The following is a 27,937-nucleotide window of genomic DNA, read 5'->3' as shown; positions in this document are numbered from 1 at the left end:
GGCGGGAGACACAGGAACAGATTGCAGGGAACCAGAGGAGAGAGGAGCCGAGGAGAAGAAACGCCTCGTGCGAACAGAGTCCATATCTTGGCGGAGCTCCTGACGCCTTTCGGAAAAACGCATGTCAATGCGAGTGGCTAGGTGAATAAGTTCATGAAGATTAGCAGGCATTTCTCGTGCGGCCAGAACATCTTTAATGTTGCTGGATAGGCCTTTTTTAAAGGTCGCGCAGAGGGCCTCATTGTTCCAGGATAATTCAGAAGCAAGAGTACGGAATTGTACGGCATACTCGCCAACGGAAGAATTACCCTGGACCAGGTTCAACAGGGCAGTCTCAGCAGAAGAGGCTCGGGCAGGTTCCTCAAAGACACTTCGAATTTCCGAGAAGAAGGAGTGTACAGAGGCAGTGACGGGGTCATTGCGGTCCCAGAGCGGTGTGGCCCAAGCCAGGGCTTTTCCAGACAGCAGGCTGACTACGAAAGCCACCTTAGACCTTTCAGTGGGGAACTGGTCCGACATCATCTCCAAGTGTAATGAACATTGGGAAAGGAAGCCACGGCAAAACTTAGAGTCCCCATCAAATTTATCCGGCAAGGATAGTCGTAGTCCAGAAGCGGCCACTCGCTGCGGGGGAGGTACAGGAGCTGGCGGAAGAGATGGTTGCTGGAGCTGTGGTAGTAACTGTTGTAGCATAACAGTCAGTTGAGACAGCTGTTGGCCTTGTTGCGCAATCTGTTGTGACTGCTGGGCGACCACCGTGGTGAGGTCAGCGACAACTGGCAGAGGAACTTCAGCGGGATCCATGGCCGGATCTACTGTCACGATGCCGGCTGGCAGGTAGTGGATCCTCTGTGCCAGAGAGGGATTGGCGTGGACCGTGCTAGAGGATCGGTTCTAAGTCACTACTGGTATTCACCAGAGCCCGCCGCAAAGCGGGATGGTCTTGCTGCGGCGGTAGTGACCAGGTCGTATCCCCTAGCAACGGCTCAACCTCTCTGGCTGCTGAAGATAGGCGCGGTACAAGGGAGTAGACAGAAGCAAGGTCGGACGTAGCAGAAGGTCGGGGCAGGCAGCAAGGATCGTAGTCAGGGGCAACGGCAGGAGGTCTGGAACACAGGCTAGGAACACACAAGGAAACGCTTTCACTGGCACTAAGGCAACAAGATCCGGCGAGGGAGTGAAGGGGAAGTGAGGTGATATAGGGAAGTGCACAGGTGTAAACACTAATTGGAACCACTGCGCCAATCAGCGGCGCAGTGGCCCTTTAAATCGCAGAGACCCGGCGCGCGCGCGCCCTAGGGAGCGGGGCCGCGCGCGCCGGGACAGAACTGACGGAGAGCGAGTCAGGTACGGGAGCCGGGGTGCGCATCGCGAGCGGGCGCTACCCGCATCGCGAATCGCATCCCGGCCAGAGGCGGTATCGCAGCGCCCCGGGTCCGTGGAACCGACCGGAGCGCTGCAGTGAGAGGAGTGTAGCGAGCGCTCCGGGGAGGAGCGGGGACCCGGAGCGCTCGGCGTAACAATATATTTTTTTAATTTGCACAACTGTCACACCTAATGTGATTTGCACTAGGGTGACACAATTTGCCCTGCAGGCAAAAAAACTGGCAACTGTGACGTGAACTGACTGTGACGACTGGTTTTATTTAACAGCCCAAATTATTTTTTTTTTTTTAATTTGCACAACTTTCCCACCAAATGTGATTTGCACTGGTGTGACAATGAGCAAAAAAGCTTGCCAGCGGAGTTCCCCTTTTAAGCAGTGGTCCCCTATCAGGAAGCCTCCAGCTGTTGCAAAACACACGGACTGATATATTTCAGCCCTTTGAATACTGTAGTAGTTAGTTGCTTTAAAGAAAAAAAGCTTACCAGCGGAGTTCCCCTTTTAAGCAGTGGTCCCCAACCAGGGTGCCTCCAGCTGTTGCAAAACACACAGACTGATATCTTTCAGCCCTTTGAATACTGTAGTAGTTAGTTGCTTGAAGGAACTTAAGTTTGATTCTGGAGTACCCCTTTTAACCAGCGGTTCCCTCCCAACCAGGGTACCTCCAGCTGTTGCAAGACCCGCGGACTGATATCTTTCAGCCCTAAAAAGGGCTTTTTTGGTTGCTGTCCTTAAAGCAGATGTTGCACTAGTGCTTTAGAAGTAAACTGGACCCTGAATACACCACCTAGCAGCAACCTAGCTATCGCTTTCCCTATACAGCAGGAGCAGCTTCTCTGACCCTCCACTTCCTAAGCCTGCAGCATGCTGAATGAGGGTAAAATGGCATCTGTGCAAGAGGTAGGAGGGTCTGGAAGGGAGGGACTGCTGCTGATTGGCTGTAATAGGGACATTTAGCCCACAGACTTACGCGAGGAACTGTCCTCCATTTTTTTCCATCTCTTTATCCCTTCTAACACCCCTATTGAGGCTTTCTGTAGGCCAGAAATAGCCATTTTTAATACAGATTCGCCGCAAATGAATTTGCACTGAACTAGATTTTAGTCGGAAAATTTGGCGAATTGGCTGAATCGAATTTTTTTTAAATTCACTCATCTCTACATCTCTAGTTTAGACATTAATGGAAGTTTGATTAGTTATTTTAGTGGGATACATTAAACACTTATACAGGCTGTGCACTCACTACTTTACATTTCTTCAGTGTTGTCACATAAAAATATATAATAAAAACTAGCTGAGTACCCGGCGTTGCCTGGTTTTTCCTTCCTCATCCTTGTTGGGGAGGAAAATAAACAAAGGAGGAAGCTTTTGACTTCAAATCCCATCCCCATATATTGTTGTCATATCCCAACCCCCTTATCCCGTCCTCATATCCCATCCTCCTATCCAGACCTCCTATCCCGACCTCCTATCCCTTCCTACTACCCCGTCCTCCTATCCGGTCCTCCTATCTCGACCTCCTATCCCAACCTCCTATCCCTTCCTCCTATCCCGTCCTCCTATCCCGTCCTCCTATCCCGTCCTCCTATCTCGACCTCCTATCCCGTCATTCTATCCCGTCCTCCTATCTCGACCTCCTATCCCGTCCTCCTATCCCGTCCTCATATCCCGTCCTCATACCCCGATCTCCTATCCCAACCTCCTATCCCAACCTCCTATCCCTTCCTACTACCCCGTCCTCCTATCCGGTCCTCCTATCTCGACCTCCTATCCCGTCATTCTATCCCGTCCTCCTATCTCGACCTCCTATCTCGACCTCCTATCCCAGCCTCCTATCCCGACCTCCTATCCCGTCCTCCTATCCTGTCCTCCTATCCCGTCCTCCTATCCCATCCTCCTATCCCGTTCTCCTATCTCCACCTCCTATCCCGTCCTCATATCCCGACCTCCTAACTCAACCTCCTATCTTGACCTCCTATCTCGACCTCCCATCCCGTCCTCATATCCCGAACTATAATATGTGTACCAGGTAGTATTGAAATATCTCCAGCCATACGGAAGTTATGTGAGAACATACATTTCCCATTGATTTGCATGGGACGTTAAACAAAAACCCCGACCCTCACAAATGGGGGTAGTTAAGGGTTAAATTAACTATCCTATATTTTAAGTGGCCATATAAGTAACATGTGACCAATTATTATCAAAATATCTTCAGCCGTTTGGAAGTTATGCAGTAACATATATTTTCCATAGACTTGTATAGGACTTTAAACATAAACCCCGCCCCTGGCAAATGGGGGTGAGTATGAGTTAAATCACCTATGTTTGTTGTTGACATATAAGTAACATGTGTGCCAAGTTTCATGTTAATATCTTTAGCCGTTTGGAAGTTTTTGTGGGACATACATACATACATACATACATACACACACACGTTGAGTTATATATACACTAGCTGAGTACCCGGTTTTTCCTTCCTCATCCTTGTTGGGGAGGAAAATCAACAAAGGAGGAAGCTTTTGACTTCAAATCCCATCCCCATATATTGTTGTCATATCCCAACCCCATATCCCGTCCTCATATCCCGTCCTCATACCCCGACCTCCTATCCTGACCTCCTATCTCGACCTCCTATCTCAACCTCCTATCCCGTCCTCCTATCTCGACCTCCTATCCCGTCCTCCTATCTCCACCTCCTATGCCGACCTCCTATCCCGACCTCCCATCTCAACCTCCTATCCCGTTCTCCTATCTCGACCTCCTATCCCGGCCTCCTATCTTCACCTCCTATCCCGTCCTCATATCCTGACCTCCTATCCCGACCATTCTGTCCTCCTATCTTGACCTCCTATCTTGACCTCCTATCCCGACCTCCTATCCCGACCTCCTATCCCATCCTCCTATCTATCCCGTCCTCCTATCTCGACCTCCTATCCCGTCCTTCTATCCCGTCCTCCTATCTCGACCTCCTATCCCGGCCTCCTATCCCGACCTCCTATCCCGGCCTCCTATCCTGGCCTCCTATCCCTGCCTCCTATCTCGACCTCCTATCTCGACCTCCTATTCCATCCTCATATCCCGTCCTCCTATTCCGTCCTCCTATCCCGTCCTCCTATCCCGTCCTCCTACCTCGACCTCCTATCCTGTCCTCCTATCCTGTCCTCCTATCTCGACCTCCTATCCCGTCCTCCTATCTTGACTTCCTATCCCGTCCTCCTATCTCAACCCCCTATCCCATCCTCCTATCTCCAGCTCCTATGCCGACCTCCTATCCCGACCTCCTATCCCAACCTCCTATCCCGTCCTCCTATCTCGACCTCCTATCCCGACCTCCTATCCTGACCTCCTATCCCGACCTCCTATCTCCACCTCCTATCCCGTCCTCGTATCCCGACCTCCTATCCCGACCATCCCGTCCTCCTATCTTGACCTCCTATCTCGACCTCCTATCTCGATCTCCCATCCCGTCCTCATATCCTGACCTGTAATATGTGTACCAGGTATTGAAATATCTCCAGCCGTACAAAAGTTATGTGGGAACATAAATTTCCCATTGATTTCACAAATGTGGGTAGTTAAGGATTAAATTAACTATCCTATATTTTAAGTGGACAAATAAGTAACATATAACCAAGTATTATCGAAATATCTCCAGCCGTTTGGAAGTTATGCAGTAACATATATTTTCCATTGACTTGTATGGGACTTTAAACATAAACCCCGCCCCTTGCAAATGGCGGTGAGTAAGGGTTAAATCACCTATCCTATGTTTGTTGCTGACATATAAGTAACATGTGTGCCAAGTTTCATTTTAATATCTTTAGCCGTTTGGAAGTTTTTGTGGAACATACATGCACACACACACACATGTTGAGTTTTATATATATATATATATATATATATATATATATATATATATATATATATAAAATATTTACAAAAATGTCAGGGGTGCACTTACTTATGCTTAAGAAAGACCATATTGTAGGGTCAAAACATTGCATTCTTGTTTTTGATGGGTTAACAAATGACACATTCACTGGACATAATTTCTGGAGTGCCATCTTCCACCTTGTTTTCTCCAGTGGATTATATAACTTTTGTCAGGCTTTGAGGACTGAGCACCCACAGAATATAAGTTCCAACACTGTGCATCATCCATACCTCTCTTATTTTGTTCTCTTACTTCTGTTGCTAATACCATTGTGCAGCATTTTCCAAACAGGGAGCCTCCAGCTGTTGCAAAACTACTAACTCCCAGCATGCCCGGACAGTCAAATGCTGGGAGCTGTAGTTTTGTAACACACTGAAAGCTGCCCACCAAAGGCACCTTACATGTAAATCCACTACTGACTTTAGCATGCAGATAACACGTATACTGCAGAAATAGAATATCAAGGATCTTACTGATTCACTGTCAGAGACAGAGGGTAGACGGTTCTTCAGTTTTTGATGTCCACCCAAATCAGAAGATTGACTGCAATGGCTGGTGACAGTGGAACGTCTAGATGATGGGTAGCTGCTGAAGGACTTGGAGTCTTTGCGGGCTACTCTAAGTATTGGCCGCAGACAAGGAATGTATTTTGCAAGAGCCATTCTATAACATACAAAAATGGTTTATTATTAGTCAAACACAAACATTAGTCAGAGAAAACATGTCTGTCAGTATTAACACACATACTATTACAGTGGTCCCTCAACATACGATGGTAATTCGTTCCAAACGACCTATCGTTTGTCGAATCCATCGTATGTTGAGGGATCCGTGCAATGTAAAGTAAAGGAAGTTATACTCACCTGTCCCCGCCGCTCCAGACCAGGTCCTCACCGCTCCCGATGTTGTCCAAGGGGCTCCCGATGCTGTCCCAGGGGCTGCTCCGGTGTCTTCTTCGCGATCCTCCGGCTTCTTCCGCATCTTCTGCAGGGTCTGGGCCTCGCTTTCTGGTGACGTTATTACGCTGCTGCGCCGGCGTGCGTAGTGACGTAATAACGACGCCGGAAAGCGAGGCCCGGACCCTGGAGAAGATGCGGAAGATGCCGGAGTATCGCGAAGTGGACCCAGAGCAGTGGGAATAGGTAAGCGAACCTGCCCGGGATGCTTAAACTGCTATCCGACAGCAGCTTAAGCATTTTGCGCTGTCGGATAGCAGTTAATGCGATGGCCCCGACATATAAAAGCATCGTATGTCAATGCTGACATCGGCATGCGATGGCCTCTGAGAGGCCATCGTATGTCGATTTTATCATATGTCGGGGCCATCACATGTCGGGGGGTTACTGTACAATGTTAGTGGATTGAATAATAGTCATACTATATATACAAATGCCTTAGTAATCTATCACTGCATAGTATATTGGGGCTTTGTTTAGCCTATCTGAACTTAGCGGAGATTGCTATACCTTAAGGGCATTTGGGGCAGACTAACAGGTACTGTTTATCTTTATAATAGCTATTATCAGTGTGTTATAAGGACGGAGTCACTCTTGGGGGAGGGGGTTCATGGCCCCTCTCCAGGGTTGTGCTGTGCTCCTAGTTACCAATTGTAAGTGATTTTAAATGTCCCTTGTGTATTACATACTTGTGTGTGTTATTTTTCTTGAATTATGTGCAATAAAATTGTGTTTTTTTGTATTTATGACATTATAGTGGTGTGCACTTCCTTTCAGTGTTAGGCTCTTTTCTTGTAGTGTGCATATCTAGTTTCCTTTACTGCAAGTAGCACCCAGTCTTGATAATATTGTGGTGAGCCCCCCTTTCTTTGATTAACCCCTTGGGGACTGAGCCCATTTTGACCTTAAATGGCCACTCTCATTAAAACTCATTTTTGCTGTTGCACTCCTTATGGTAAATAAAAAATATTTCTAATATACTTTGTTTAAAAAAAATAAAGTTTTCTATGTTTTATTTGTGCTTAAAAAAGCTCAAGAGCACATCCCCCCCCCCCCCCCCCTCATGTCATATACAGACTTTCGACCAAAGCCCAAACACAGGAAGTGCAGCCTGGAATGCTGAGGGGGGGGGGGGGGGTCCAGCCTCATCCAATCATAGCTCCTCTTACACTTAACAGCTATATGCTGTTGATTGGACAGACCCCCTCAGCACTCCAGGCTGCACTTTCTGTGTTTGGACTTTGGTCCAAAGTCTGTGTATGAGATGGGGGAAAATGTGCTCTTGATCTTTTTTAAGCACAAATAAAACATAGAAAACTTCATTTTTTTTTAAACAAAGTCTATTAGAAATATTTTTTATTGACCATAAGAAGTGCAATAGCAAAAATGAGTTTTAATGAGAGTTACCCTTTAAGGACCAGAGCATTTTTTTGCAATTCTGACCACTGTCACTTTAAGCATTAATAGCTCTGGGATGCTTGTACTTGTGAATTTGATTCCGAGACTTTTTTTCGTGACATATTCTTCTTTATGTTTGTGGTAAATTTTTGTCGACACTTGCATCATTACTTGGCGAAAAATTCCCAAATTTCATGTTTTATAACGTTGAAGCTCTCTGCTTGTAAGGAAAATAGGGGGCGACAGTGTAAGGGGGTAGTGTATATGTAGTGTTTTACTCTTTATTTGGGGTTAGTGTAGTGTATTTAGGGTACATTCACACGGGTGGAAATTTGCTGTAAACCCCTGCCCATGTGAATGTACCCTGAACATTCACATAGGAGGGCAAAACTACAACTCCCAGCATGCACTGCAGCTGGAGGCACACTGGTTGGGATTGGAAAACACTGAGTTAGGTAACAGACTACCTCAGTGTTTCTGCACCACTGTCTGTTTACTAACTCTCCCAACCCATGTGCCTCCAGCTGTTGCAAAACTACAACTCCCAGCATGCATGGTCTGTCAGTGCATGCTGGGAATTATAGTTTTGCTACAGCAGGAGACACGCGGGTTGGGAAACACTGAGTTAGGAAACCAGTGTGCCTCCAGTTGTTGTAACACTACAACTCCCAGCATGCCCAGACAGCCGAAGGGCATGTTGGAAGTTGTAGTTATACAACAACTGGAGGAAAACTGTTTGGAGACCACTGTGTAGTGGTTTCCAAACTGTAGCCCCCCCAGATGTTGCAAAACTTCAACTCCAAGCATGCTCAGATTGATCAGGCATGCTGAGAGTTGTAGTTCGGCAACATCTGAAGGGCCACATGTTGCCGAGCTACAACTCCCAGCATGCCTGGACAGACTTGGAATACTTTGAATTGACATCTGGAGCGCTAGAGTTTGGACACCACTGTATAGTGGTGTCCAAACAGTGCCCTCCTAGATGTTGCAAAACTACAACTCCTAGCATGCTGAGACTGTCCAGGCATGCTGAGAATTGTAGTTCTGCAACATCTGAAGGGCTAGATGTTACAGAACTACAACTCCCAGCATGCCTGGATTGTCTGGGCATGCTGACAGTTATAGTTTTGCAACATCTGGATGGACACATTTTGGAGACCACTACACAGTGGTCTCCAAACTGTGGCACTCCAGATGTTACAAAACTACAATTCCCAGCATGCTGGGAGTTGTAGTTTTGAAACTCCTAGAAGCAGCAGTAAAGATCACTTTCACTGCTGCCTCTGACGTCACCGCCGCCACTTTCCTGCCATCCTTTCAGTCGCCGGTCCCTGGTCCTCCGGTCCTTGGTCCCCTCGTGATCGCAGGTAACTGCCGCTGGTCCCCCCCCCCCCCCCGCATCCACGGCCCCCGCACCATCGCCGCCATCTTCCCCAGCTCTGAACCAGACTTCGAGGGGCGGGCAGAGCAGGGGAAATTAACTTTCACCCCCCTGCCCTGCGATTCACCGGTCAAATCACAGGGGATAGGAGGAGGTGGTACCCCTACCACCTTGCTTCTATCCTTTAGGATGATCGGGGCTCTGACAGCTCCGATCATCCCTTTCTTCCAGGCTATCGGGTCGTCAGAGATCTGAATTGATCGGCGATTTGGGGGGGGGGTTGCATGGGATGCCTGCTGAATGAATTTGGCAGGCATCCTGGTCCGGTCCCCGCTCCCCGAAATTCTCATGGGTGATAGGTACGCCCTTGGTCCTTAAGCACCAGGGAACAAGGAAGTACCTGTACGCCCTTGGTCCCCAACAGGTTAATAGAATATATACAAATTGGTCAACCTTTCATGTATACAAGCTCTAAGTGATCCAGAAGAAGCAAAAAAACAAAAAAAAGAAAACCAACAAGCCTAATTTGGCACAGTCCAATAGTTAAAATTCTGACCTTCTACTGACACTTGGACAGTACCTAGGATAAATATTCTCCATTGTTAAAATAGTAATACTATGAATGATGCTTTTATTTTAAAAAAATGACCCGGGGTTTTTGAACTTTCGTTTTTTCCTCCTTACCTTTAAAAAAGACATTACTCTTTCAATTTTGCACCTAAAAATCCATATGATGGCTTATTTTTTGTGCCACAAATTCTACTTTGTAATGACATCAGTCATTTTACCCAAAAATCTACAGCGAAACAGAAAAAAAATCATTGTGGGACAAAATTGAAGAAGAAATGCCATTTTGTAACTTTTGGGGGCTTCTGTTTATACGCAGTACACTTTGCGGTAAAAATGACACCTTCTCTTTATTCTGTTGTTCCATACGATTAAAATGATACCCTACTTATATAGGTTTGATTTTGTCGTACTTCTTAACTACATGCAGGAAAATGTGTATGTTTAACCCCTTAAGGACCAAGGGCGTACAGGTACGCCCTTGGTCCTGCTCTCCTGATATAACGGCGGGCCCGGCGTCATAGTGAAGCCGAGACCCGCCTCTAATAGCGCGCAGGCTAAAAGTGAAACCCAAAGTGGCCGGCTAGCTCAGTCGGGCTGTTCGGGATAGCTGCGGCTAATCGCGGGATCCCGAACAGCTGACAGGACAGCGGGAGGGCCCCTACCTGCCTCCTCGCTGTCCGATCGCCGAATGACTGCTCAGTGCCTGAGATCCAGGCATGATCGTCAGGCACGAATCGTCGATCACTGGTTTCTTATGAGAAACCAGTGATCAATGATGAAGATCAGTGTGTGCAGTGTTATAAAAAAAAAAAAGTGAATAAAGATCATTTAACTCCTCCCCTATTAAAAGGTTGAATCACCCCCCTTTTCCAATAAAAAAAAACACAGTGTAAAAAAAATAAAAATAAACATATATGGTATCACCACGTGCGGAAATGTCCTAATTATAAAAATATATCATTAATTAAACCGCTCGGTCAATGGCGTGCGTGCAAAAAAATTCCAAAGTCCAAAATAGTACATTTTTGGTCACTTTTTATATCATTTAAAAATGAATAAAAAGCGATCAATAAGTCCTATCAATGCAAAAATGGTACCGTTAAAAACTTCAGATCACGGCGCAAAAAATGAGCTCTCAAACCGCCCCATACCCGGAAAAATAAAAAAGTTATAGGGGTCAGAAGATGACAATTTTAAACGTATTAATTTTCCTGCATGTAGTTATGATTTTTTCCAGAAGTACGACAAAATCCAACCTATATAAGTAGGGTATCATTTTAATCGTATGGACCTACAGAATAAAGATAAGGTGTCATTTTTACCGAAAAATTTACTACGTAGAAACGGAAGCCCCCAAAAGTTACAAAACTGCGGTTTTTTTTCAATTTTGTCGCACAATGATTTTTTTTCCATTTCACCGTCAATTTTTGGGCAAAATGACTGACGTCATTACAAAGTAGAATTGGTGGTGCAAAAAATAAGCCATCACATGGATTTTTAGGTGCAAAATTGAAAGGGTTATGATTTTTCAAACGCAAGGAGCAAAAAAACGAAAATGCAAAAATGGAAACCCCCCCGGTCCTTAAGGGGTTAAAATTGTCATTTTATGACCCCTATAACTTTTTTATTTTTCTGTGTATGGGGTGGTATGAGGGCTAATTTTTTGCGTTGTGATCCGAAGTTTTTAACGGTATCATTTTGTATTGATTGGACTTTTTGGTCACTTTTTATTCATTTTTTTTTTCATGATATGAAAAGTGGCCAAAATACAATACTTTGGACTTTGAAATTTTTTGCGCATACGCCATTGACCATGCGGTTAATTAATTATATTTTTTTTATAATTCGGATATTTGCGCACATTATTTTTATATTTATTTACACAGTTTTTTTTAAATGGGAAAAGGGGGATGATTCCTACTTACCCACAGGGGATTATCACATGCAGTACATTGATCTCTCATACTGTTCAATGCTATGCCATAGCAAAGCATTGATCAGTGTTTCTGCCGCTTGACTGCTTATGCCTGGATCTCAGGTACAGAGCAGTCCTTCTGCGATTGGACACAGAGCAGGAAGGTAAGGCACACTCCTCGTATCCTCCAGCTGTTTGGGACACTGCGATTTTGCTGATAAACTTTGTACGCCGTGTCTAAAGGGTTAATAGCGTGCGGCACAGCGATCAGTTATAGAAAGGGAGAGGACCCAGCCTAAAACAAAGCTGACATTTCCTGTTCTAACCAAATTACTTTCCAGCAGTGTCCTCCATCATCACAGACAAAAGTACAATGAAGGTCCCATCAGTAGATCCCAATAGATTATGCTCAGAGCTCAGCCTCCCCCTCCCTGTAGAATGAGCTCTGCACAGGTCATATAGCATGCCCAACCAAACACCAAAACACAGGCGCTCAACCTCTATATAAGTACATATGTGAAGCGGTATATCCTAATAGCTATATACAAAACAAAAGAAGAAAAAAGCAGATATACTAAAATGCATGGCACACCTATCAGTAACAACAATATTCTGTATAAAACATGAATCTTTATTAGCAAAATATTTTCAAAAATACATGGATCCAAGACAATGTTCAATTAAAAACAATTAAAATTGCTCTAATCAGAGCAACCTCCTACAACAACATGAGGGGAGGATATAACCACCCCCAAGAGGGCACATGTATAGAATTGGTAGGCAGATAATACTGCTGAGTCCGTCTAGAGCAACAACCTCATGTGTAAACCATATATGTGGCAGAAAAAACAATACCTAGTGTACAGAATCAAATTACATCGTATAATACAGAATGAACTGGCTATCCTACAAAGCTAAAAAGTATATCAATGAATGCAAAAGTAAAACATGCAAACCAGTGCAGGATACGAGATGAGGATTAGACAGATGCAGGTATAAACAGGTCACAACAGGGGACATTTATCAATGATTGCTTATGTATTCCTTTTTTAAGTTTTTTCCTTACAATTTTTTTTTGCTTATGTGCAACTTATTTATCAACTGGTAATCAGCCTGTTGATGAATTTCTTTCACGTAAGCAATTTTTTTTTTTTGCTATGGTAGTGGCATTTTCTGCTCCTTATCTGAGCCGGAGTAAATTTAGTAGGTTTTTTCATGTGATGTGACTTTTTTTTGCAACTTTTGCACTTGATAAATCTCTGACCACTGCTAGTCAAAAAACACATTTTGCTTTGGTAAGCAAGTTTCTTTTTTTTGCTTAGGGTACTGCTTTTATATGACAATTTTTTTAACCCCTTAAAGGACAACTGCAGCGGTATGACACTTATCCCCTATCCACAGGATAGTGGATAAGTGTTTGATTGCGGGGGGTCCGACCCCTGGGACCCCCGGAGATCTCCCTAACAGGGCGCCGCCATTAGCGCTCATGGTGAGCGCTAAGGCGCGTAGCGTCAACCTAGAGGTCGACGGTGACACCCCGTCTCCTACCTGTCCCCATACAGTTCTATGGGGGAGGCGGGAGGCACGAACGCTGCCTCCCTGCCTCTCCCATAGAGATGTATGGAGGAGGCGTGCCGGCTGCAACATCATGCTGTGGCCGGCACGCCCCCTGCACGGACAGCCGCGGCCCCGTACAGGAGATCACAGGGGGTCCCAGCGGTCAGACCCCCCGCGATCAAACACTTATCCCCTATCCTGTGGATAGGGGATAAGTGTTAATCACACTGCAGATGTCCTTTAAGGACCAGGCCAATTTTGGCCTTAAAGACCAGACCAACTTTATTTTTGCATTTCCATTTTTTCCTCCTCGCCTTTTAAAAATCATAACTCTTATATTTCCATCCATAGACCCATATGAGGGTTTGTTTTTTGCGTCACCAATTGTACTTTGTAATTGCATATCTTATTTTACCATAAAATGTATGGCGCAACCAAACAAATATTATTTATGTAGGAAAATTGAAAAGAAAACCACAATACATGTTTTCTTTATTCTGTGGGCCAATACGATTAAAATGATACCTATGGTATATGCTTTTCTATAATTGTACCGCTTAAAAAAAATCTCAAACCATTTTAACAAAATTAGTATGTTTGAAATTGCCCTATTTTGACCACCTATAACTTTCTAATTTTTCCATATATGGGGCAGTATGAGGGCTCATTTTTTGCACCTTGATCTGTAGTTTTTATCAGTACCCCTTTTGCCTAGGTTTTACTTTTATAAATTTTTTATTAAATTTTTTGGAACAAAAAAAGCTGCAATTTTTGACATTTTTTGAATGTGGCAATCCAGCTGGCAAGCCACACCCCATCTCACAAAGCCATGCACACATTTTAAGCCCCACACTTTTATTATCTACCCTTTTTGTGCATTGGTCTGGCTTGCATATCACACCCAGTCCCACAAAGCCACGTAACCTTCTATTTTATGCTTATAATATCTTCATCACAAATCAGTCCCACCGAGGTCGGGATATGAGGATGGGATATAAGGACGGTATATGAGGTCGGGATATGAAGACGGGATGTGAGGACGCGATATGATGAAGGGATATGAGGACGGGATATGAGGCCGGGATAGGAAGACGGGATATGAGGTTGAGATAGGAGGACAGGATATGAGGTCGAGATAGGAGGTCAGGGGATATGAGGACGGGATATAAGGACAGGATATGAGGTTGAGATATGAGGACAGGATAGGAGGACGGGATAGGAGGTCGGGACAGGAGGTCAAGAAATGAGGATGGGATATGAGGTCGGGATATGAGGTCAGGATTTGAGGACGAGATATGACGACGGGATATGAGGTCGAGATAGGAGGTCGAGATATGAGGATGGGATATGAGGACAGGATATGAGGACAGGATATGAAGACAGGATATGAGGACGGGTTATAAGGTTGAGATAAGAGGACGGGATAGGAGGTCAGGATATGAGGTTGGTATATGATGACAGGATATGAGGATGGGTTATGAGGTTGGGATATGAGGATGGGATATGAGGTTAAGATATGAGGACAGGATATGGGGATGGGATATGGGGTTGGGATATGACAACAATATATGAGGATGGGATATGAAGTCAAAAGCTCTCCTCCCCAACAAGGATTAGGAAGGAAAAGCCAGGTTACGCCGGGTAATCAGCTAGTGCTTTGATAAATGTCCCCCAACATGTTTAGATGCAGAGTTCAATTCTGCATGTAGACCCCTCTAAGAACTTAAAGTAGAATTCTGCTGTCACTGTACTGTGGACAGTGCAGTCAGACAGAGAACCGGATTGGGGATCTTACTTCTGCCAGGGTTTCAAATTCAATGGTGGGGAAAAACGGGGGGAAATGCCTCCTGTATCGACTGCAGATCTGATACAATGTTCAACTGGACAGATTTCTTTTAAGCAAATGGCAGAAAACTTGGTTGAATGATCTGCAACTCTTGCCTAATAACCTTAATTCAGCATATAATTTACATTGGTTTCCCATAGAATTTTTTGTATTTTTCCCATTGGTATTTTTAGATCATAAGATGCAATCTTTTATCCTAAGAAGGTAACAAATAGATCCACATTATAAGTGCATGTCCTTTGGTTTTTCATCTCTTATTTTGTTAGACATGGGCAATTGTCTTTGTTCTGGGTACAATGCCAAGAGTGATTTTAAGAACATCACACAGAAAATAAGGTGGATACCTGCTGTGTGTTATAAAGTACATTCTCCAAGGTTAGAGAGGAACTGAGCTAGATATGTTATACGAAAATAGTCTATGTTATTGTATAGTTAAGCAATATATCAGTCAACATGTTACTAATCATTGCATAAATATTGTCTACAAATATTAGTAAATATATTTTTACGAATGACCTTAAAGGAGATATCTCATGGAATAAAACATATCCCCTATCCACAGGATAGGGGATACATTTTAGCTCGCTGGGGTCTGAGTGCTGGGGGCCCCACAATCTCCTGTATGGCACCCCGCCTCTATCATGTAGGGGTCCACGCCCACTCCATATACAGTACAGACCAAAAGTTTGGACACACCTTCTCAATCAGAGTTTTCTTTATTTTCATGACTATGAAAATTGTAGATTCACATTGAAGGCATTAAAACTATGAATTAACACATGTGGAATTATATACATAACAAAAAAGTGTGAAACAACTGAAAATATGTCATATTCTAGCTTCTTCAAAGTAGCCACCTTTTGCTGCTTTGCACACTCTTGGCATTCTCTTGTTGAGATTCTAGTGGTAGTCACCTGAAATGGTTTTCACTTCACAGGTGTGCTGGTGTGGAGGAGGAGGTGTGATGGTGTGGGGGTGCTTTGCTGGTGACACTGTTGGGGATTTATTCAAAATTGAAGGCATACTGAACCAGCATGGCTACCACAGCATCTTGCAGCGGCATGCTATTCCATCCGGTTTGCGTTTAGTTGGACCATCATTTATTTTTCAATGGGACAATGACCCCAAACCCACCTCCAGGCTGTGTAGGGGCTATTTGACCAAGAAGGAGAGTGATGGGGTGCTGCGCCAGATGACCTGGCCTCCACAGTCACTGGACCTGAACCCAATCGAGATGGTTTGGGGTGAGCTGGACCGCAGAGTGAAGGCAAAAAGGGCCAACAAGTGCTAAGCATCTCTGGGAACTCCTTCAAGACTGTTGGAAGACCATTTCAGGTGACTACCTCTTGAAGCCCATCAAGAGAATGCCAAGAGTGTGCAAAGCAATAATCAAAGCAAAAGGTGGCTAGAACCTAGAATATGACATATTTTCACACCTATTTTTGTTATGTATATAATTCCACATGTGTTAATTCATAGTTTTGATGCCTTCAGTGTGAATCTACAATTTTCATAGTCATGAAAATGAAGAAAACTCTGAATGAGAAGGTGTGTCCAAACTTTTGGTCTGTACTGTATCTCTATGGGAGAGTCGAAGATAGCCGAACGGCTCTCCCATATAGATATATGGAGGGGGCATGGCGCCCCCAGTTTCGGGCAGGGGTCATGACATGCCGATCCATGGGAGAGCCAGGGCTACATACAGGAGATCACGGAGGGCCCCAGCTCTCGAACTTCCCACGATCTTAAACTTGTCCTGCGGGTAGGGGATACATTTTATTCCATGAGACTACTCCTTTAACAATGCATGGAAGGCATCTGATGTATTAATTGAATATACACAACATAAGCCACTTCCTATTATTTGGCTTTAACATTTCAAACTCACTTATTGTTAACAGGAGCCTAAAATCAAACATATGGGCATAGGATCTCCATTGAAAATTAGTAGAATGGGTTGTACTGAACATTTCAGTGTCTTTAGATAGCACAAAATGTCCAAATATTTGATAAACTGTAAAGCTGGCCATACATTAAAGGCTGCAATTCACCATAAGCATACACACTTGTTGCATACTTTTTTCCAATTGGGAAATGAAAATAATCCACTGCCAGACCTGTCTGTTTGATGTGTATGTAAGAGCAGTGTCTCTATACTTTCTGCTGGTTTTCTGCGTTAGGTTGCTGTGGTTACACCTTGACCTATCAAGGTTCTGTCTCGCCCACATATCAGATTTTTGTGTAACCACACCTGTGTTGCTGGCTATATAAACCCACAGTGTGCTTGCAGACCTCGCCAGTGAAAGAAGATTAATTCTGAAGCTAGCATTCTGTATTTTATTGTGCTTTCTGGTACCTGATTGGTACCCGACTTTGGCTCTGTATTCCTGAATTAACTCCTTGCTTTCTGATTCTGCATCGCTCTGGTTCTCATGGTTTTGACTTTGGCTTACCAACATTGATTTATCTGTTGGTTTGTTTGTCTCCCTCTGTATTATTAATGGGTGTTTCCCTTTTGTTTTCCTGATTATCCTCTCCCTGACTTGTGACTGAGTTTTTTGTAGTGTATTATTTTGACAGGACGGTCCCAGCACTTAGCCAGGCAGGGACGGTGTTCGTGCTTGTAGATCCCTCGCATAGGGCGGATATACAACAGGAAGGGACAGGGGCTGTGGATGAGATTATGGCTTCACTTCTTCCCTGTCCAGACAAGACAGTATACATGTATAAAAGAAGCAGTAGCACCGCTATGGAGTAAGCAGCTATCAATGCTTCCAATAGGTGTAACCTAATTCTAAATTAATATCTTGATGAATAGCTTTCACACTTCACATAACCTAATTTGCTTGGATTTCACAGCACAACAGCAATGCACGAACGTTGGTCCGAAACTTATCAAGACTCTGGAAGATCCTGCCATTCCTAATTAGCAACCCCCAGAAGGAAGTTTGAATTGTGGTCCTTAGAGTCAGCGTCCCTACAATGGGTCCCACTGGGTCCATTGGACCCAGGCGGCACCGTCACAAAAACCGAGAAGTTTTTGACCCCTTTGCAACCCCTGACGGACCTAGTCCATTATGGTCCCACTCAGGGTGTATGGAGCGGGCCTGACTCGTACCCAACGGTCCCCAGCTGATTTCAGTAGCTGAAGGCCACCACTATATAGGCCAGCGATCACTGCAGCCGACTATTAACCCTTTAGATCACCGCTGTGAAAGCCAGAGCCAAAGGATCTACAAAGCACAAATTCATGTCAAAGTAATGTCAAAAGGAGTCAAAACCAGGAAATATCCAGAAGACAACTGCAAGGACAAGGCCATAGTGAAATTTAGGGAAAAGCAGGCACATACACATTCTTTACTCACGAGGCAGTGGTAGGGTTTAAATAGCAGACCTTGATGAAGTCATCAGAAACAGCCCAGGAGCGAGCTTTTTGTATAGCGGTGGGGCACTAAAAGAAAACTAGTAGCTGCATTCGTAGGGCGTGGCTGTGCAGCAGGGAGAAAACTATGCATGATCCTCGGCAGGTATGTCACAACAAGCATTGCTATTTGGCAAGCATGACCTTTAATGGTGTAGATCACATTGGAAAGGAATAACACATTTTTTGAAAAGGAGAATCAAACAGTTTTGTCTGGGTCGCTTGCTTCCTACTAAAATGCAGTGTCATCATTCAGCAATGAACAATTGCCTAGATTTATCAATCTGTCTAAGACAAAAATAAATTTAGGTGGTGGGGAGCAGAGGTTAACTGTTAGCACTCAATACCCAAGGTGCTATAAAATGGATTAAGTTAAAAATAAGAAGGATACAGTCCTCAATGCTCTCTACAGGGATAAACTGGAACACAGTGGAGATGATAGTAATGGTAACTGTTCTGGTGTTTATGGCCGTACAAGTGGTCATGTAATGGTAATATTGGAAAAGGATGCAAAAAATTAAAATAACGATGATGGCAACAGTGCAAAGGGATAGAAGAGGAGTGAGGGAAAAGAAAGAAAAAAAAGAGAAAGAATAATAGTGCTGAGAATACCAAAAAGAGAGAAGGAAGGAAAAAAAGAGAAGAAAGGGGGAATGAAAAAATGGGGAGGTGGGTGGAGGTCAGAAAAATACAAGAAAAAAAAAAGATCTGACCACTATTTGGTAAAGTGCAGGTAAAATACGTAAATGTATTAATAATAATAAAATAAAATAGATGGGGGTATTGCAGGGTCCTAGCAATTCCCACCTAAAAATAAATATAAATAAAATGTGGTATATAAGCAATAAAACAATAATATGCAAACCCCCAAATATGGATAAGATATCGTCCTACAGGTAAAAAAAAAATATCCATATAAAAGCAGGTATTCCTAAGAAGTGGCAGTGCAACTTTCTCAATCCTGAGCCTTTAGTTTCCTGAGCCATGCCAGGTATGGAGCCAGACTGTTAACAGCGCCGGTACGTGCCCAGACCCTGAACCCCTCTGACCTTCATCCTATCCCCCATCTGGTCCAAATAATTCTTTTTCCTTGTATGAATTATAAATTTTTTGTCTTACATCTAGAGGTTATCCCACACATATATTTTTTATTTTTATGTACCTGCGATTATACACACACTTGCACCCCTACCCATCCTGTAGATTTACATTCACGCACACATACTCTATACTCCATTGATGCACTTTCATACATTTGCGATAATGTACACATACGCTCACGCACATTCTATATCTTTTTTGCACCTGGATTACACCCTATATATTCTTTCATTTATTATTTTTATTTTTACATTTATTTTTATCTTTTATTTTAAATTTTTATTATTATTGTTATTTTTATTTTATTTTATTTTTATTGTTATTTTCATTTTGTTTTTTATTTTTATTGTATTTTATTTCATTCTATTTTATACTATTATACTATACAATTATTTTCATGTATTCTTATTTTATTGATATTTTTATATCTCATGTTTTTCTATTTATCTTTTATCTTACCATTCACCTGTATTCTTGCCCAGTTATAACCTTACTTTACTCTTAAAAATAAATTTTATTTACAGAAACATGGGCCTGCGATGGGAGCCGCCTGCGCCCCTTCCTACGCAAACCTCTTCCTCGGTTTTTGGGAGAGGGGTTTGTTCCAGTGCGGGGGGTTGGGGTGCCGGCGGCTGACCAAGTGCAGTCCTGGATTCGATATATTGATGATGTTTTATTTTTTTGGCAGGGGTCAGTGTCCCAGTTACAGCAATTCATGGAGCATGTAAATAAAAACAATATTAATGTCAAATTAACATATACTTTCAGCCAGCAAACCTTGGATTTCCTTGAGATCCGGATTAAAAAAGACGCATATAGTTATCACTCAACAGATGTTTTAGAAAGACTACCGCTACAAATTCCCTCCTTTATGCAAGTTCGGCACGTACAGCTTCTACCATAAAGGCAGTACCAATAGGCCAATTTTTACGTATAAGAAGAATCTGTTCTAGTGAAGATGACTTCAAACAACAAAGCCAATTACTAACAGAAAGATTCCTCCAAAGAGCATATAGTAAATGAAGTGTCAAAGGTGCTTACCAGAGAGCAAGTCATAGCCATCGAGAAGACATTTTGAAAGGTAAGAAAAATACTAATAATGAGCATCCAGAAATTTTTAGATTTATATAAAAATATAATTGTGAGTGGGAGACGGTGAGAACGTGCCTACAAAACAATTGGGGTATCCTTAAAACTGATCCCCAACTAGCAGCAATTCTATACGAAAGACTACAATTGACAGCAAAAAGAAATAGAAGCTTACGCAACATTTTAGTAAGAAGCCACTATGTAGCCAAAACAGTAAATCTCTTTGGCTCTAGGGTACCAAGAATAGGCTGCTTTCCGTGTGAAGTTTGTCGGGCATGCTGCAATATAGAGAGAGCAACAGAATTTCTGTCAACTGATGGTCTACAGAGGTTCTCTATCTGCCAGTATGTCTCATGCAGTAGCCCACATGTGGTCTATCATGCTACCTGCACTTGCAACAAAATATATATAGGGTTAACCTCTAGGGAATTGCGAATAAGGATGAGACAGCACTTTAGAGACATACTGGCGGCTAGAGTGGCAGAGGATGTAACCACCCAAAAAGTACTACCAAGGCACTTCTGACATCTGAAAATCAAAGGGATTGAAAAACTGAATATGGGCATTAAAGGGGGATCTTAAAAAGAAAGCAGGTGGATTATGACTTTCGGCACAATGGCACCTGCAGGTTTAAATGAACAGTTGAGCTTCATACCGTTCCTGTAAATCTGAATATTGTATCCACATTATTTTAACACTATTCCTTTCTCTCCTATTTTTTAGTTGTATTATCGTATCTTGAAATTTTATGCATATTTTTACCCTGATGCTGCGGATGAAAACCTTCAAAAAAAATCTTCAAAAAAAAGCCAAGATTTATGATGAGGGCGCCCCTTCCTCTGGGCATCAGTAAGCGCAGTGCACAGGTCTGGAAATTGTCATTCCGGGACCTGTGCTCCAGCGCTGTGACACAGCGGGTGAAGAGGGCAGAAGTCATGTGCTGTCATCTGCGTTCCCGCTGCGAATGAGCACCAAATACCGACTTCCACGGTGCATGTAAGGTGGGGTGGACACTGTGTAGATAGCGTCCCATGAAAAAGTCTGAAAGACGAAACGTGCATTGGGGCACGCAGTAGTGGCACTTTGCCATGGGTAAGTGAATCCAGTTGGCACCTTATCGTTTTTATACAGTCAGGCACCTTAACTTAGTGCACCTAACTTTAAGACTGAATTATTTGTCTATAGGGATCTATGGATTTATCTGTATCACCCCCTGTACGTATTACCTATAGACTGTTGTTACAGCATAGCACATTGTATTTATACAGCCGCACTGCTTGCCAACTTGATTTTAAAGGGGTATTCTGAGCAAAAACATTTTATCCCCTATCCAAAGGATAGGGGATAAGATGTCTGTTCGCGGGAAGCCTGCTGCTGAGTCTCCAGTATCGGAAACCTCCAGGTTTCCGGGATTGGGGACATGATGTCATGCCACGCCCCCTCTATTCATGTCTATGGGAGGGGGTGTGACGGCCATCACGCCCCCTCCCATAGACATAAAGGGAGGGGGCGTGGTGTTTCGTCACGTCCCCAGTCCCGGAAACCCAGAGGTTTCCGAAACTGGAGACTCAGCTCCCACATAGAATGCGGGTGCTGCAGGGAGATCGTGGGTGTCCCAGCGGGGGCCCCCCCACGATCAGACATCTTATCCCCTATTCTTTGGATAGGGGATAACATGTTTTTGCCTGGAATACCCCTTTAAATACTTCTATTTTTCCTGTACAGTATATGTATAATGGGGGAGATTTATCAAAACCTGTTCAGAGGAAAAGTTGCCCAGTTGCCCATAGCAACCAATCAGATTGCTTCTTTCATTTTGCTGAGGCCTTGTTAAAAATTAAAGAAGTGAGCTGATTAGTTGCTATGGGCAACTGGGCAACTTTTGCTTTGCACAGGTTTTGATAAATCTCCCCCAGTATCAATAAAGAGATAATTTATCAGTAGTTATTGCTCCTCATTTTTGTATAAAATATATTCCCTGTATTTTACATTTATCTATTGGTATCGTCATATATATTACATGAGTTCCCATATGTTTGAACTTTATCTCATACACCCATTGTAGGGAACCCTCTACTGCTTTTACCATTAGTGATGGATTCTGTTTCCATATTTTCCTTCTCTCTTATTCCCTTCACCCTATTCCCTGATCCTTTTCCTTCTTTCTGATTAGACCACGTAGAGATAGTATGGTATATGAGGACCACAATTACTACCGGTATGTAGCTACTGAAGAAAGGAGGAGCCTCCTGAAACGTGTCTAGACATTGAATGCATCCCCCTATAATGAGACAAGAAGAGACTTTTCCTACAGATCACAGTACAATACTACTTGTACATTGGCCAATTAAAAAATAGTGCCCTTTCTATCTCCCTGAGCGCGCTCAGCATCATCTATCAACACCAGGACTCCGCTCGCAGGTTCCAACACCAGGATATCGCTCCTGCTCCCGAACGCTCGAGCGAGATTGTTTGCCTAACAAGCGACTGCTCCGCATGGCTGGAGATGCCGTGAGCAGTGTGAGCACAAGCGCGGATGTGACAGGTAAACAGCTGCCCCACTGTCTTCTTCTTTCTGACTATAGGTATTGCATAAGCTGCTATTGCTGTGATTGTACTGCATTTATTGATTATCAAGGGATATCCACCTTCCACAGGATTGTGTTCCACTTTACAGGACTGAGAGCATTACCTTACAGGATTGAGAAAGTTGGACTGCCACTTCTTAGGAATACCTGCTTTAATATGGATATTTTTTTTTTACCTGTAGGACGATATCTCATCCATATTTGGGGTTTGCATATTATTGTTTTATTGCTTATATACCACATTTTATTTATACTTATTTTTAGGTGGGAATTGCAAGGGTCCGGCGATACATTTACGTAATTTACCTGCACTTTACCAAATAGTGGTCAGATCTTTTCTTTTCTTGTATTTCTCTGACCTCCACCCACCTCGCCATTTTTTCATTCCCACTTTCTTCTCTTTTTTCCTTTCTTCTCTATTTTTCATATTCTAAGCAGCCCTTTTATTCTTTCTCTTTTCTTTCTTTCTTTCTTTTCCCACACTCTCCTATCCCTTTGTACTGTTTGCATCTTGATATCCTTTTCCAATATTACTATTACACGGTTACTTATATGACCATAAACACCAGTACTGTTACCATTACTATCATCTTCACTGTGTTCCAGTTTATCCCTGTAGAGAGCATTGAGGACTGTATCCTTCTTATTGTTACGCCGAGCGCTCCGGGTCCCTGCTCCTCCCCGAAGCACTCGCAGCGTTTTCCTCTCTGCAGCGCCCCGGTCAGACCCGCTGAGCGGGAGCGCTGCACTTACACTGCCGGCGGGGATGCGATTCGCATAGCGGCAGAAAGACCCCAGGAGCTCCGCCAGGAAAAAGACCTTGATCTCTGGGCACCTCTCTACCAGTATCCTTTGCAATCTACCCCTGTGCCTCCCGCCGAGGAGGCTATGCAAGTGGATCGGTCTCACCTGACCCATGAAGAGAGGACTCGCCGCAGAGATAAAAATTTATGTCTGTACTGCGCTCGTACCGAACATTTCCTAGTGGATTGCTCTATTCGTCCTCCACGTCTGGGAAACGCACGCACCCAGCTCACGTGGGAGTGGCGTCTCTTTGTGTGAAGTCTGCTTCTCCATGTCTCACTGTGCCCATGCGGATTTCTCCTTCTGCCAACTCCTCCTTCTCAGCTGTGGCCTTCTTGGACTCTGGTTCTGCGGGAAATTTTATTTTGGCCTCTTTTGTTAATAGGTTCAACATCCCGGTGACCCGTCTCGTCAAGCCGCTATACATTTCCTCTGTCAACGGAGTAAAATTGGACTGCACTGTGAGTTACCGCACAGAACCCTTGCTTATGAGCATTGGACTGCATCACGAAAAAATAGAGTTTTTTGTTCTGCCCAACTGCCCCTCTGAAGTCCTCCTCGGTCTGCCATGGCTCCAACGTCATTCTCCTACCCTTGACTGGACCACCGAGGAGATCAAAAATCTTGCCACAAACGATGCCTCACATCTGCTCCCACTTGTCTAACTCCTGAGGTGCCACCCATACCAGCTCCTCCCAAGGCTTACCTGGATATTTTTGGCAAAAAGCAAGCTGGGATTTTGCCTCCTCATAGCCCCCTTCCTGGTAACACTCTGCCCCGTGGCAAGCTTCACCCTCTGCCCCCCCTCCCCCTTCCCACTTCTTCTGGATTGCCTGCCTTTGTTGAAGTTACCCAGGACTTCTCTGCCTTCCGGAAGGGAACTCAAGAATCGCTCCCAATGGCCTCATCTCCCATGAAGGGACAAGCAGACAAAAAGAGGGGGAGACCTAAGGGGGGGGGTACTGTTACGCCGAGCGCTCTGGGTCCCTGCTCCTCCCCGGAGCGCTCGCGGCGTTTTCCTCTCTGCAGCGCCCCGGTCAGACTCGCTGACCGGGAGCGCTGCACTGACACTGCCGGCGGGGATGCGATTCGCATAGCGGGACGCGCCCGCTCGCGAATCGCATCCCAAGCTACTCAACTGTCCCGGTCCCCGGCTGTCACGTCCTGGCACGCGCGGCTCCGCTCTCTAGAGCACACGCGCGCCAGCTCTCTAAGATTTAAAGGGCCAGTGCACCACTGATTGGTGCCTGGCCCAATCACTGTAATTAGCTTCCACCTGCTCCTTGCTCATATAACCTCTCTTCCCCTTCCCAGCATTGCCGGATCTTGTTGCCCTTGTGCCTAGAGAAAGCGTTTCCTGTGTTTTCCATACCAGTGTTTCCAGACCTTCTGCTATCACCATTGACTACGAACCTTGCCGCCTGCCCTGACCTTCTGCTACGTCTGACCTCGCCTCTGTCTAGTCCTTCTGTCCCACGCCTTCTCAGCAGTCAGCGAGGTTGAGTCGTTGCCGGTGGATACGACCTGGTTGCTACCGCCGCAGAAAGACCATCCCGCTTTGCGGCGGGCTCTGGTGAATACCAGTAGCAACCTAGAACCGGTCCACCGGTACGGTCCACGCCAATCCCTCGCTGACACAGAGGATCCACATCCACTTGGATCCAGAGGATCCAAATCCACTTGTTTTTGGGCATACAATTTGTTTAATCACCAATTCCATCAGTAGAATAGTAGTCTTTTGTTTTTAAACAAATACATTCCAAGTGCCAGGGGGTGTTTCCCAGCTCTGCAAGAGCCAAGGCAAGTCCAGAACACGTCTTCTTTACCACTGCCCCATGGCCCACTTGCATTCACCTACCTGTTCATTTGCATATAAACAAAAAGGTTTATATGAAGAGGGTGTTTGAAATTAAAAAGGTATGCCTGGAATCATGGTGACTTGCCCTATCATGCCATGCACTTATTTAACCCATCCATGATGAAGGGCATACAGGTGCACTGTCACACCCCCTCCCATAGGCTTGCATTGAGGGGGTGGAGCGTGACGCCACAGGGGACGGGGCCGTGACATCACAATGCTCCGGCCCCGTGATCGCCAGTAATCAGACCCGGAGCCAACATGCTCCGGGGACTGATTGTAACGGGGTGCTGGTGCAAGATCACTGGGGTCCCCAGCGGCGGGACCCCCGTGATCAGGCATCTTATGCCCTACCCTTTGGATAGGGGATAAGATGTCTTAGCGCCGGAGTACCCCTTTACACCGCACGGTTGATGGCGTACATGTAAAAATACACCAAAGTCCAAAACTGTGCATTTTTTATCCCTTCATACACCATAAAAAAATTTAAAAAAATAATAAAAAACTATCAAATAAAAATGGTACCGATAAAAACTACAGATCACGGTGCAAAAAATTAGCCCTCATATAGCCCCATACACGGAAAAATAAAAAAGTCAGAAGATGACAATTTTAAAAATACAAATTTTGGTGCATGTAGTTATAATTTTTTAAAGTTGTAAAATAAAATAAAACCTACATAAATTGGGTATCCTTGTGCCTGTATGGACCTACAGAATAAAGATATTACAAAAGGGTGTTTGTTTTGTTTTTTTTGTTTTTTTTTATTTCATCCCACAAATATATTTTTTCTGGTTTTGCAGTAGATTTTGTTATTGGAGTCATTACAAATTACAATTGGTGATGCAAAAAACAAGCCCTTATGTTGGTCTGTAGATGCAAAATTTAAAGCGTTATTATTTTTAAGGAGAAGGAAAAAACAAGGAAAAAACAAAAGTGCAAAAACAAAAATTGGCCTGGTCCTTAAAGGTGTACCCTGGCCCTAGATATCTTATACCCTATCTAAAGAATAGGGGATAAAATGATCCAGCAGCAGGACCCCCACGATCTCCCTGCTGCACCTGGCGTTTGTTTAGAGCATCAGGTGCAGCGCCAGAGGCTCGTGATGTCACATCCACACCCCTCAATGCAAGTCTATGGGAGGGGGCATGACAGACGTCATGCCCCATCCCATAGGCTTGCATCGAGGGGGCATGGCTGTGATGTCACGGGTGGCCAGTCATCCGGCAAGTTCACTCCGTCCTCCGGATGTCTGGGGTGCCGCAGCCGAGATTGCGGGGGTCCCCATTGGCGGGACCCCCACAATCAGATATCTTATCCCCTGTTCTTTGTAGAGGGGATAAGATGTCTAGGGGCAGAGTACTCCTTTAAGCTCAAAATGGGCTTCATCCTTAAGGGGTTAAACCTTACTTTCCTGCTGAGAGATCAGTTTCGAATGTACCTCCCATTTACCTATTGACCCATTTTGTGTACCACGATCCTAATTCATCCTTAGGATCTTTCAGATGACCCTCCACCCCAGCTGCATTTTATAATTCATTTTAGGTTTTGTTTCAAATCTTGCATGCACATTTCTTACCTATATATCAAGATTACAGTGTAGATAATCTTTATGTTATCAAGGATATAATCAAAACATATACTCAATATAGTGAAATAGATTTATAGATGAGGCATACCTATACTTAGGATGAGTGATGGCATAGATAATAGGATTGTGAATTGCAGATGCCTTAGCGATCACAGCAGGTACCGAGTTCATGTACGGGGTTAAGACATTTGCATATCTGTGTTAAATAATGAAAAAATACAAGAGAATTATTTAAAAATGATAACACATTTGCAAAAATATCTAGCTGTTGTAGGTGTACGGTGTAATGAATTTATAAAGTGCAATTTCTAATTTGAACACCATTTAATAGTTACACACAGAAAGAATCTACTGTATATAAATATAAATCTACTGTATATAAATATATGTATTCTTCTAAACCCATGAAAATTGCATTAAAAATTATCCAGGCTTCGAAACTTGTCTTTTGGCAAAATTGCTTTACACCACTTGTACACTACCTGCAAAAACTATACTTTACAGTACCTTTAAAGGGGTACTTAATGCAAGCATACGGGAG

The 27,937-nt window shown here is 44.0% G+C and overlaps 1 protein-coding gene across 1 annotated transcript in view; it reads right to left on the bottom strand.

The window, feature by feature from the left end:
• Window positions 1–27,937, bottom strand: part of OPN4 (opsin 4) — a 136,470-nt gene that overhangs the window by 35,244 nt on the left and 73,289 nt on the right. The window contains exons 7-8 of the mRNA XM_056530800.1: window positions 27,485–27,592; window positions 5,795–5,984 (exon numbers count right to left, since the gene is read on the bottom strand). Of these exons, the coding sequence (XP_056386775.1) occupies window positions 5,795–5,984; window positions 27,485–27,592 (298 nt within the window). The remainder of the gene's footprint in view (window positions 1–5,794; window positions 5,985–27,484; window positions 27,593–27,937) is intronic.

The sequence above is a fragment of the Hyla sarda genome, chromosome 7 (assembly GCF_029499605.1).
Source record: "Hyla sarda isolate aHylSar1 chromosome 7, aHylSar1.hap1, whole genome shotgun sequence".
NCBI classification, from domain to species: domain Eukaryota; kingdom Metazoa; phylum Chordata; class Amphibia; order Anura; family Hylidae; genus Hyla; species Hyla sarda.
Note: the sequence above shows the minus strand (reverse complement) of the source record. Positions and strands in the feature narration are given on the sequence as shown.